The sequence below is a fragment of the Fulmarus glacialis genome, unplaced genomic scaffold (assembly GCF_000690835.1).
Source record: "Fulmarus glacialis isolate BGI_N327 unplaced genomic scaffold, ASM69083v1 Scaffold47721, whole genome shotgun sequence".
NCBI classification, from domain to species: Eukaryota; Metazoa; Chordata; class Aves; order Procellariiformes; family Procellariidae; genus Fulmarus; species Fulmarus glacialis.
This window is the reverse complement of record NW_009191790.1, coordinates 1-13,941: the sequence shown is the minus strand read 5'-3', so window position 1 is coordinate 13,941 and position 13,941 is coordinate 1. Positions and strand designations below refer to the sequence as shown.

At 36.1% G+C, this 13,941-nt stretch overlaps 1 protein-coding gene across 1 annotated transcript; it reads right to left on the bottom strand.

The window, feature by feature from the left end:
- Positions 1-837: 837 nt before the first annotated feature.
- LOC104083351 (cullin-3-like) lies at positions 838-10,843 on the bottom strand (the record flags this gene model as incomplete). Its single annotated transcript, XM_009586809.1, has 6 exons — positions 838-1,316; positions 2,027-2,172; positions 3,923-4,109; positions 9,094-9,228; positions 10,281-10,377; positions 10,719-10,843. Coding segments are annotated over 6 exons (822 nt in total), but the record flags the coding sequence as incomplete, so codon positions are not given.
- Between the last annotated feature and the right edge of the window lie 3,098 nt (positions 10,844-13,941).

Here is a 13,941-nt window from a genome sequence, read left to right as displayed (position 1 = left end):
TATGAGAATAATGATGCCACTAAAGTGCAATTTTTAATCTATTTTTGCAGCATACTGACAAGAAGAAAAAAGTTCCAGGGTAAGAACTGAAAATTTCATTACAGTAACAGTTTTTTATTGCATGTTTAAAATGCATTTTTAAAAACAAATAGTGCACACTGGCTTCACTTTAATCTCCTGAAATATGCACTTATGATAGGAAACCCTGGGGCTACAGATCCATCTATGATGTTTACTAACAAAATATAATCCCGGTATGTTTCCCCAGGGGACAGTATTTAGTTCCAAAAGATTGTCAACCCTGTACTCTAACACACTTGAATTAGTTGTTTGTGTACACTAAATCCATTTATTTTAAATTTATTTTGTCTACATTTAGTGAAATAAAAACATCGCCCTGTACAATCCACCATCAGCAGTGAGTACAACAGCAAAAATTATTATACAGTTTATACACACTAAAATCTTTTCCTTTTTCCTATAAAGAAACCAGAACAAACCTAATCAATATAGAGTTTAATTTAGAAGAACTCAAATTACAGAAGGGAAAGCCAAAATTATTACGGTCTTTTCTGAGCCCCGAGAAGTTCCTGATTCATGTTGTTGGAACAGTGAGTGCAGCTGGAAGAGTGAAACATGCTCAAGTTGTCTTCTTGGGTCTTCAAAAAATTACCAAATATTTAAATTAAACATGGCTAGTTAAAGAAACATTTGAAGCAGAGCAATATAACTGGGAATTTTGCCTTACCAGTCGTGGTTTCTTTTAAACCCAACTTATACAATGCGCGAAGTGCTAAGCAACACTACAGAAACACATTTACATCAACACTGAAGATCTGGGGAAATGAAATTCCAACAATTTTATTTTTTTAAATGAGCTGTATTTTCTAAATTTGTTTTTATTTTTCTGTTTTCATACAGTATTGAAAACAAACGCGGCACATTCACATTTTCCCGAAGAATTGTAAGGATGATCTCTACAGGGATAACGTTGAAAAGCCTGAAGCTCAATCAATTGATGTTGAAAACTCTCAAAAGGAGTAAAAGGCTTGATCTGAATGGTCTAGAACATGTATTGTAATTTAATAGAAGAGATGGTCGTCTTAATATTAATGATTTAAAAGAACTTCCCAGTTCATGCGAAGAGTATAGTCCAAGAATAAATCAAATTTTCTGAACGCATTTTATGCTACGTAAGTGTATACTTTGCGATCCTCAGGTGTTCGTGCCAAATATTCTCTCTCAATAAGTCCTTCAATACGTTTTTTAATAACAACTGGACTTGGTAAGAATCGCGCCTTCAGCTGCTGAGTTACCTAAAACAAGATAATATATACAATAATATAAGATCACAGGGCAAGTAAGGTCATTAAGTATCCCAACTGATCAAAATAATCAGAAAAATATATTTAGACAGGGCTGGCTACAACCATGAAGCATAAGAAGCAGTCCGCAAACTTCTGTCAGTTTTTTCCCCCCATCAGTTGCTTGTTCATTTTTGGGTATGTTTCAAAGTACTGACCCTCTGCAGAGGCATGGTCACAACCTGAGAATCCTCTCAATTTCACAGCCCTACGGGAGCTCAAGAGTGGAAAATCCATACTATTCCTGAAGCTGTCAAAACTTAGGAGTTAAGAGCAGCAGGACTCTTTCTCTCTCCGCTAAGAGCTCAAATCTCTCAAACCTGGACCCAACAGTCAGTAACAAGACCAAAGCAGAAAATAACTAATGTTAAGTACAGTGGTTTTTTGTTGCCAACTGTTATTTCAAGGAATTTGATAACATCATAATAGCACTAAAAGGAGGAAGGAAAATTAGATATACCCACGAGTACATCCTAAACTGAAGGGTAAGGATTTAGATGTCTTCAGATAGACAGGGAGAAAAAAAAAAGGATGGATTAAATACAGCATCTCTCAAAAGCCTTTTTCAAAATCATGTTAGTGAGAGCTGTGTAACTTTCATGAATTAATAGGAAAAGCAAAAGGAATTCACAAGCCCGTATCAAAACTGTGTACAAGTATACCTCTGCTACTAGCACATTGTGTTGCATCTTCTTCCTAGATTTCATTATCCGAACTATAGCAGCTTCTATCTCATGTTTTCTGTCATCATCTACTTTCTGCCTTGTTTCTTTCCTTTCTGGATCAGATTCTCCTTGTTTGGCAGCAACTTAAAGAAAAGAAAGAGAATGTAAAGTATGTTAGCAAAATTAAAATTAATTTCATTGTGTAAGTGTTAGCTTCACTATTTATTTCATCTAGACATCAAGTTATATTTTCCTGAGTTTTGACATTCTCAAACTTGATTTTTTTATGAAAAGCAGCCACAAGAACATATTGACACTTTCTGGCATATTTTGATAGCAACTGACAAGGTAACAATCTGTTATTTAATTATTGCTATGTTAAAATTTGAACAGTACTCAAATCTGCTTACAGGCACCACCAACCCCAATGCTCCCATTAAATATTTTTCTCTTTAATATAGCAAATAATCCATTAATTAAAATAGAAAAACTATTGAAAGTTTACTTCACAAGCTAGTTAAATACTTTGAAAGTTCATCAGTTAGAAGAAATAGTCCAACTTTATCCTCTCCAACTCAATTATATTCTTTGTATTCTGTTCTCCTCTTCTATTTATGCTTTATTTCTGCCCTTATGTCCAGCTTTTCTTACCCTTTCACCCAAGCATCATTATAACCAAGCCCTCCTCCCACACTGCTATACCACTTTCCCCCTGCCCTTCTTCACTCAAAAGCCCCAAGTATTTATTGGTTTTAAAGAGATACACATTAGAAGTCTCCTGTGTAAGACAGAGACATAAACCCACAAGTATCAGATTTGCTCTAAAACCATCTTGAACCCCAAATCATATTCCCCATTCACAGACATTTGTGGTGTGGAAATGAAAAAGCAGAATTCCACTAAAGCTCGAACAGTTTTCACAGAATTTATTTTAATTATGCCAGGGAAGTGCCTTGGGTCCTGATCAGAGGGTTCTCAACATCCTCATTTGGCTACTGTGCTCCTGCTCACCAGAAAAATTCTCCAGACATGGCGAACGTGTTGACACCGCAGCACTCTGCATATGCATGAAGACAGGCTAGCTTTCGCTTATGCAGAGGCATACGTGTAATGCATGTAGGTACTACTGGGTTTTACATGCTTACATCCCTGGATACGGCGTGCCGCACAGAAGCCCAACAAGTTACATTACGTGCAACAAACAGCATGTGCAATGTTGCACTTAAAATACTGCCAATGATGCTGTCTGTATATTTTATGTACCGAGATCTGCAAAGTCAGAAAATATTTTTAAATGTACTAAAACTAAGAACTAATCTTCCAAAACACTATGAAATGTATCCACAGCAATGCTACAACTCAGAAATTACTTCCAGAGAGCTTTCTAGACAAAAGGTATCAACATTACTTATGCATAACACAAACCAGCACTTTGATGAGCTAATGAAGTCGTTTTGTACTGACCAGCTTCTCTTATTTGTTAAACCCAAATAATTCCCCCAAAACATTATAGCTATCTGGCACTTGGAAATGGCTGTTGTATCATGGGCTAAAAACATCACTCAATTTCACAGCAGTACGGCAACTTATGAGGCAATTTTCCTATTTCTGAATCAATCAGTAGCATATTTTTAATTTTACTATTTAATTTGAATTTTATTTCTCTTTCAACATTTCCTTTTAAGCGGTAATTACAAATTTTGTAAAGGGCTTAACTATGACTTCCACACTTTTCTCAGTATTTAAATTTTCATTTTGATGCAACCAATCATCAAGAAAAAAATGTATTACTCTCTTCCTTTTATTGGTATGGACATCAATCCTGCAAAAGATAATTTGACATTTTAAGGCAGTTTTGGGAGTGCAAGACAGTAGAATATAAAGCCCACTTACCCGTCTGAATCTTGACTCTGTGTAGTTTAGATGTGAACTGATCATTCACTGTAAATATATGACCATTTTCTATTTCTTTTGATTTAGGCTCTTTTGTTAGAACACGTTGTGTTGGTTTGCCACATGCAAGGGACTGTAGGGCTCTAACCAGTTCTCTTTCGGGGATATCAGTTTCTTGTTGAATTTCCTAAAGAAGAATATCTTAATTAGTTTATGGCTATGGCAGAAGTAAGTATCATGTTTTGCAAACAACAGCACCGATTGCTTGAAGTGTCCACCTTCAAGCATGCAAAATAATATTATTATGACAGTTGTGAGGCTTGAAAGGTTAGAATTCATTCAGTAGCAAAGTCTCAATATGTACTATGCAAAATGATCCACCTGGATCAACGCACAGACAGTGAATTCTGTCAAGGTGACCTGAAAATAGAAGAATGGATAATCAGCTGTTTCATTTCACTGTAATTTTTGAGAAGGCTGAAAGGATTTTTTCCACTGTCTCCAACATTTACTGAACAGAGTGAAACCAAACCTTCCAAGTAACTCAGTGATGGAAAACATCCATGATGTTCCTGAGCATTCCTGACAAAGAACTGCGTAAATGCTCTTGCATTCAGCAGCACTGTTGAGAATATGATCTTTACAAATGGAAGCAAACAAGGTCTAGTTTCACCGTAACATAGAAATACTCTAGATTAATTACACATGCTTTCTGAATAACCTGAAACATTTTTTTTACAGCCCAGATGCCCTTGGCTAGGACTTTTCCAGGTGAAATACAAAAAAACCCATCATAGTGCAGCAAATGTATGAATTTTGAAGAAGAATGTGTGTAAAAATACGTACATAACTTGTTGCACCTCTGCCGGTATTCTTAAGAATTCAGGTAAGAGCTTATGTTAGGTAAGTCACCAGTGATCATGAGTTAGTAAGCAAATTATATTGGATGCAGAATGATGTCTTAACATGCTCTAGGAGTAGGCCAACTACTACTGCTTCCTCAAATTTAACTCGTTTACTGAGCTCCCATTCATGAGAAGTTCTTTTTAGCCTTATCTCTATTTTCTTCCTTTTTCTACTTTGAGGAAACTGCAGACACCTCGGATTTCACATTCCCATTCAGACTCTTGAGGGACCTCTAGCAGCTAAAAATTAAACTACCAAATAGAAGAAACAAACCTCACAGACATGTAACTGTCCACAAGAGCTGTCACTTTCCCAGCTTCCCCACCTTCGGTTCCAAGACCAGTATCGAGCTCTTCCACTGCCCCCATAAATTCCTAATGCTCATGGCACACAAGTCAAACTGATGACCTTCAGGCTAAAAGCAGTAGTAACAACTCCCAGTGATCAAAATGCTAAGATCTGTAAAGAACTATGAAGAACTTGTTAAAAGTTCTTTAAACAGTGACCAGAAAAATCAAGCTTCAGCGCACAACTAAGTTCTATTAAATGATGCTATTTCTTGAGTGTACTCAAGTTTTTTAAAATCAATCCAGAAAAAAAATGTGATCATCCACCACTGACAACATGCAATAAAAATAATGTGGATGTACTGGCCTCTATTCGGACTCTGTCATTAATTACAGTGCATCTCATATATATCTCACTACCAGGTCTTTGTGATGCCAAGGCTCAGACAGAATATGCCTTACTTTTCAACTATAGACCCAACATTATATGTACAACGTTGTCTTTATGTGAAATCATGTGAAATTGTGTTTTTGACACGAGTTCAAATTCCTTTGAATGATGTAAATTAAAAAAAAAAAATCAGTACGTCTAAAATTTAAAAAATTTAGAATTTTTGATACCTACTGCTTATGGATGATTGGGAAATAATAAAGTGTTCTTAAACTTGAGAGTATTCTTCGCATAATGCATTCAGAAATATTCATAGTATTTGAAATAAGTGATATGGATCCACATATTTTAACTATTTGCTAATATCAAAATGCTTCTTCCCAAGCAGCTCACAGAAAGTTACTTCATTTGTTGCTTTATTTAAAACACAACTGTCACCTTCAGACATTTTTTTCTAGATCCAGCACAGAGTAGTATTAAAAAAACCCCAAACCACTATGTATTAAAAAAAACCCCAGATGCTATAATCCTTTACATGGTCACAGACAAGAAGTCTTACTGAAATGGATTGATCAGCATAAATTTAACAAACCAAAGGAAGGTGACACTTAGATTTTAGGACTTAGGTAAACATAAAGCCTCGAGGCTACAAACCAAATCCAGCTTATTAATGATATGCCTGTGACATGCAGGCTCCCAAACTTTGATTTTTTTTATCAACACCTAAAATTAAGCCCTTCAAAACTAAATCACTTCTACAAGGAAATATATATACTCTGCTTTTGATGGAAGTGAAACAAAGAGCTAAAATGGAATTCGAGTTTTTCTGATGCTAAACATCCTTATAATAACCACTACATATTTCTGTGTTGATTTTACTTCACTCTGTAGCATTCCAATTCAGCCACTAACGGATGCAAACCATTTGGTTTTCAGCATTTATAAGTTAGCATTAAAATAAGAACCACAGAAAGAACTGCACTGCAATATGCTGCCTCAGAAGAAGGCAAAAACTGCAAGTTGGATTAAAAAGTGTAGCTATGAATGTAAATGGGGATAACAGATGTTCCTGTGCCCTCTTCCCTCCTTCAGCATATAATTTTTCTAAACATATTTTTATATAGACATTTGATGTAACAGTGAAAAATGTATACCTTTTTTCCCCATCTCCAAAAATGCCTTATTTTAAAGGCCACAGTAGAGTCGTGCACAAGAGCAGCACCATTACACAATCTCATTTCTAAAAATATTACCAGGTGAGCTCTGTCTGGAGGCTACAAAAGAGATCATTCTAGGCATGGAACTGCCTCTGTCCAGTTCTACACAAGAAAAAAGTTTATTAGAAGGAAAATGTGCAGAAGGAAATTAGAAGGAAAAACATTATGTCATTTTGTTGAAGTGACAAAAAAAAGGAGAGAAAGATTTTTATTTTTATTTACAGACTTCAACTTTTGTATCTTCCAAAGCAGAGATGAGCAAAAGAGAAAACAGATAAGCCAATTTTAAGTTCTAATATCTCATTTTTGTGGAATTATTGAACAACTTTACTTCTACTACAGTCACATTTGTATTTCTTGTTTGTTAAGCCCAAAGCTAGAACCAAAAATTTTCCCTTATTTTTGATGTCATCATTTAAAAATTGTGCATTTCACCTTTTAAAATACTGGAGATGTACTGTAAGCTAACAGAAAAAATATGTTGAGTATTAGATGACACTTGATTAGAAGAAATTGAATTCTTTGAAAAAATTAGCATTCTTTGAAGGCTTGCATTGAAGATCCTTTCTCTTAAATTCAAGTAGCATTAACCTAGACCCTGATGGCCACCAGTTCTTTTGCATATATAAATAAAACGTTGCTGTATAGGAATACAATAAATTCATACATTTTTGTGACGGAATTTTGCTATACAATAATCCTTCAAGTTTCTGTAGCATCTTATGCCTAATTTTTGCATCATCATTATCCCATTTTTCTCTCAATCACATGGCTTAATGGCTATTAGGATTATTGTAAGGATCCTGCCAAGTTTGCAATTAATAATCACACTGAATGCAAAACAAAACAGCAAAGTCTGTTCAACTGTGAAGGCAACTTCAAATTAATTTGTTCAGCTGTGAATCTGCAGAAACACTTGTATATCAGACAGTTTTATGCTTACACAAGCACACACCGCAAGTCATCTCTCATGCTATGTTGCAGTGAACGCACTAATTTGATATGACAGAGAAATAACAGTTGCCCAGCACTCAGCAATTAATCATGGTATTCAATAATCAATGAACAGAGATAAAATTCATTCTGCTCTTAAGTTTTCATAAGCTTTCCTGGCTGGAGTTAAAGACAACTCCCACACACTTCACCAAAGAAACCAAACAAAACAAATATGCCTTCTTAATGTTTTAGTTACAGTGGGACACAAAGTAAGAGTTTAAGAACTCCCAAACCAGAAATAAACAAAACACACAACCTAAAAGCACATGGACATATTTCTCTATCATCTGGTCTTCGTAAAATAAACTATAATTTAGAGCATATATTAAAAATTGTATTTTTCACTGCTCTACCAAGTATTATTTATTCATATATGGGTGAGGCTCTACTACTCATAAAGCCTACAATTTTGTGGAATAAGGTAACCACCAGCCCAATTTCAACACCAACTTCAAGACAAAAAAGAGCTGTTAAGCCCCCCTCTTTTCCTCACTCCCTCCCAAGTATTCTGCAGAGAAAGTACTAAAAGCTGTAAAGCTCCTGCAATAGATTTCAGAACACACAGGACTTTCTGTGCTCTAAAATAATCTTTTTTTGAACTATGAGTAGTTTATTAAGAGCCTCTTATCAAACCCTGCATTCCTTAATCCCAACTGAGACCATTTCAAAGAAACATTCTTTATTAACAGGCTAGGAGTATGCCAAATAAGCTGAAAACAAAATCCAAATAAAAAGGCAAATGATTACTATGCATAGCACAAGCCAAAAGTAGATGAGAAAACCTGGAAATCCACTCCATTTCAAACTGCACCCATACTGCTTTTCAAGGCTGCCAAGGCTCTCTCAAACAGAAGATAACGTCTAAACCGGAACTATTAATTGACATTAACAATACAATGCTCAAATCTCATAGCACAGGATCCTCCTCCACTCCCAAAGGCTTCTTCATCATTGTCCATCAGCTGACCACTTCAACCTTTTCCCGCAATGCCCCTCTAGTCTCCTTAAGAATCTATCTGAACCTTCTTCATTCTCCTTTCTGGCTCACCAGCTCAGGGAAGAGTTTCTCAAAGATAAAATGAGCAAATGGAGCCACCTGCTGCATTCCAACTTCAGATTTTCTATAGCTCTATGACCTAGGAATAACTACGCTCACAACTCCCTTCAACATTTCTGAAAACTTCTGTTCCCAAATAATTTCCTCCCCTAGGATTGCTTCCCAGGTGATTGCTAATGATCTGCTTCCTGTATTTATTGGCCTGATCCACACTCAAATAGAATGAGAGGCACCTGATCTTCAAAGGTCTATTCAAGAGGTCAAGAAAGTGCCTAAAACAATTATTTAAAATCAGGTGAGAAAACCACAACGCTTACCTCAAATGTGTATTTTTCTCTGTTGTTAAAGAGCATTAATATCGTCATCTGAAAAGTAGAGACTTGCAATATGTGCTTCCGTGTATTTGAGCCAGTTACTTGGGCACCTCCTACGCCAACCTCTGAGCCATCTTCCTATTTTAAAATTACAAAACTACTATTAGATTATTCTCCACTGCAAAATATTTTACCTTGGTAAAATGAAAGTTATATGATGAAATAATTATCTAGGAGATCAGTCTATGCAAGTGATAGAACAGCATACGCCTGGTGGCATAAACAGAATGTCTCTCCAGTAGCTGTCTTAGAATCACAAGGTGATTGAGGTTGGAAGCATCTCTGTAGGTCCCACAGTCCAGCCACCACTCAGAGCCAGGCCATCTAGAGCAGGATGCTCAGGGCTGTGTCCAGTCAAATACTGAACATCTCCAAGGACGGGCTCTCTGGCCCCTGTTCCACTACTTGCCCATCCTCCAGTTTTCTTACTCTTATCTTTAAAATTATCAAAATATTTATTCTACAGTAATACAATTTTAACATCCTCACAAATACACATTATTAATACTTTGTGTTATAAAAAATTTGTTTTCATTTTGCATTGCCTTCTATGATCCCAAGCATCGTGCCATTACTATCTCTAGCTTAGCATTTTAGAACTCGTCCAAATCACTAGCAAATTATCTTCTTGTATACATAAACATTAAGCACTGTACTTCTACAAACTCTACTAAGATTCTCAAGTCTGAAAAAAATAGTCTACATTGCTAGGTAGCACTCTGAATATGAAAAGCAGGCTGAACTTGGCTTAACAACACCTTTTCATATTAACAAGAATTACTCTAAAGAAAAACAAGTTTCATTTCACTTTTGACTGATTCACAGTCAAAAAAACCCAAAACACTCAAAACATTGAGATCCCTTCAAGATCAAAATTACTACTTTTCTATGAGGTGACAAAGAGATGATGCTGAGTGATGCATTCAGATTAGATTTAGAGTGGGAAAAAGTCAAACCAAAACTGCTACAAAGGAAGAATCAGACTATAAAGCTGATGGAAGGCATCTTTTTCTTACTCTTCTATTATCAATGGGTAAGCTTTTATTTTACAAAATTCTGAAGTTATTAAAAATGTGCATTTGCTTGCTTTTAAAAAAAGATACAATATTTTCATAATCTTGATACTTTACCTTTTTAACAGGCCCGTAGAAAGTGGCATTGAGATCTGCAGAACCCATATGATGCTGGAGTGTCAGCTGTCGCCCGCTATGTTTGGCTAAATAAAATCTGTAATATAATTGAATCGTAAACTTAATACATAGTTCACATTTTATACCTAAGAGGAAATTGCTTTAAACAGTTACATAGACTTTTCACAGCCATTAAGGACACTAAGAAATTTCTAACTTTTGCTTTTCCAAAACATTAACTCTCGTTAGAATTCTAAGGAAAAGCTTCCAAAAACTCAAGCCTCATAACGTGACTATTGCATTCTCTAATTTTCGCATGAACTGAAGAAGAGCAGTATGCTAGCATGTATTTAACTCCAATGTTAAAACGTATCTGTACGTTAAGTTTAGAAAGTTTCTTCTTAAAACCTCTACCTAAAAATCTGTTTTCATACATACCTTCTAAATATTTCAAAAGCATGTCTGGGAGCTGGAGGGATGTTGCACTTTGGTGTGGCTGACTGAGTAGGCCAGTAACCTGTTGTGAGGACCCGCACTGTAAGATCAACACCACCTAATGAGACCTAAGGACAATTGGAAGAAAACATCCACTATTTTAAAACGGGATCATGTTTCACCATTTTTCTGTATCAGTGTAGAATGTATAGAATTTTCACAAGCTAAGAAAAAAAGAGACATGTGTATATAAACATTATTTTTACAAAGCCAGGCAACTGAATTCATCACTATCAGAGTTGATGGTACCGCAAAAATCCTCCACATTATTCCCCTCTAGCATTTAAGAGAGCACAGAATTTAACAAAATAAATTCTTAACCAAAAATGAAATGTCTGTGATCATAAACAGAACTTACAATACATGTAACAATTCTTTCTAAACAGGTTTTTGACAACATACAGTAAAGCCAGGTTGCTAAACATATCCGTTTCAAAATAACTGTTTATAACTTTACTCTCTGGAAGCAGAGAGTAAATACTGAATATCTAATTTTACACCATAGGGAGCTTTTCCTGCAATTTACCTCTCGACTGCAATGTAAACAGTTACTCACTTTTACACACACAACCTAGCCACTTTCCCTAAAGACAGCCATTACCATAAATATTCAGCTCTGGTTAGGAAACATTCTACAACTGAAGCGCTGATCTGTAACATAGTTCTGATAGTAGGTGATAAACATCTGGCTACCAGTGAGGCATAATCCTCATTAGGTATCTCAACTAAGCTGAATATTATTAAACTTAAAACTTTCAGCTCTAGGAGTAGAACTAGTAACTAATACCTTCAAAGAATTCACATTATGGACAAGAAAAAAAAAAGCGTATTATATTCAACTTGTTGTAAACCTACTACATAGAAATAGAGCACGTTATATTTTAGAAGATTAAAAACTGTCATATAAACTCAGAAACTTGCGCTATTAAGTAGCAGAGTAGCATTTCCTTGCACTGTGGAAGGGTTTTTGTATTGTGCATGTTGAAAGCCTGCGTGCATCAACAAACATGCGCCTAGGAAACGTCTGAAAAATCTAGACAGACCGGTGACAGGCTACAGAAATCCCTTTGACTGAATTTCATTAAGGTTTAAGAGGAACAATTTGCAAAAGTATGTAAAGACTCATATAAAGGTTGTTCTGTAGCCAACATTACTGCCATGCTGCTAATTTCATATCACCAATGTCAGGAGGCTCACAAGAGAAATTCAACTAGCCATTTAAACACAGAAAACTAGTTAGATCTGTGAATAACCATTAAAAAAAAAACTTCAACAGTTTTTCTCCCTCCAGCCAAAACATAGGAAAAGGCCATCAATGCAGACAGAAAGATACAGAAAATATCTTTATCTGGAACTGAAACATCTTAGTTGAGATGCCAACAGTTTCCCCATTTTTTTTGGTCTTAGCCAGACCAGAACACAGCATTAATTTAGAATGCCTCACATCATACATTATAGAGAGCACTGAGCAGTTTGTGACTTAAAAAAGTTTTGGAAGCACTTTATTTTACAAGATGCCTTTTCAGCATAAAAATGGTATGAACTAATGGAAAGTGCCTTGAAGTGATCTAATCTTTACAAAACTCCAACAAACTGAAGTTTCAGGATCGCAGTTATAGAAATTACTCATAATCTATTAGCTTGGACTTACTGGCCTGGACTTTCCCTAGTGCTGAACTTTCCACTTACTGCTAGCAAACCAATCACCATTGACGCAGTCCTTGGCACTACCTGTATCTCAGGGTATAGGATCCAGCATGAGACTTTGCAAGCAGGATTATTTAGAGAAGAGCAGATGCCTGCCTCCTCTAGGAGGCACTGTATATATTCAAGGTACACAAATTGTTTAAAAAGGAGTAGAATGGACTATTTCATATAAAACACAGCATCACCAGCAAGTTAACAGTAACATAAAAACCAAAAAGCTTCCCGTTTGTATTTCTTCTCAAATATTATTGACACTAATAGAAATATATACACTTCCACCATAAATAAGTACTCCAGAAATTTCATTAAAAGGCCATGATTAGGCTGACCAAAAGGCAACCATCAGGGAAACTGCTGGTCCCTTGCCAATAAAAAGATGACATTTATAAGGCCTAGCAGAATATCTGTTAACATTTTAAATTCATCTTATTAGCTGTACATAGCTAAAAAGAAGATAGAGACATCATTTATTAACTCACTTAATGTAAAACTCTCATGAAAAGTACAGGAATCTTTAACAAAAAAAACCCCACGTACAAGTCCCGCATGCTACCTAAAAAATGGGAATGGTCTAACAAATTGTGCTTGAAATTAGTATTTCAAGCACTCTAGAAAGAAAACATGATTAGCCTCTAAAGAAAAAAAGCAGTAGTAAAGCTGCCTGTCCACAAACACCTTTATATCTATCCAGATGTGCCTCTACAACCTTTTCTGAAACCACTTTGAGAACATCCCGTTCTTTCACTCATGGTGATTCACAGTATGCTGATGAGGAAGATTTCAGCCGACTTGCTTAAAGACAGCAAAGATTTCAGATCACCTTGCACAACCACGGACATCGGTCAGAGTACATCCACAAACGTATTCCTGGTATTCAGATTTCTGAAATTGATTCAAACATGCTTGATATACAGACTTACTTACCTGCACACAGGGAACTACTTGGCTGTTTATTATATATTATTAGGCACTACTGAGTATCAGTATAGGAAAAAAAGTGTTTAGAGCAAGTAAACTGGTATCTCAAAATAGAAGTCATCTCTCCATTATGCAATATTCAGAGTTTCCCTTTTACAATAAGGTGTAACACTTGATTGAACAATTAAGTCCGTATTTGGCAATTTGAATAAAATTGTACTTTTGCTTTTAATGAAGGCATTAATTGTATCAGGAAGGTTAAATATGAGATGGTATGTTGGTCAAATACCGGCAGCATGCAGTATTTTTCTTGCTGTTAGCATAAAATACGGGTCGCAACAAAGATTACCTTTAAAGAATGAGAAAGGGAAGGCTGTGCTGGTGACACGGCATTTCTGAAACACACATGACAACAGGCAGACGACCCCAGGAGTGCAGGCTCAGCTGGGCAGAGGCGGCCGGAAGAGCCGGGCGGGCAGCACAGCTGGGCACAGCGGGGCAGCCGGCAGAGCGGGGCAGGCACAGCCGGACAGGCAGGGCA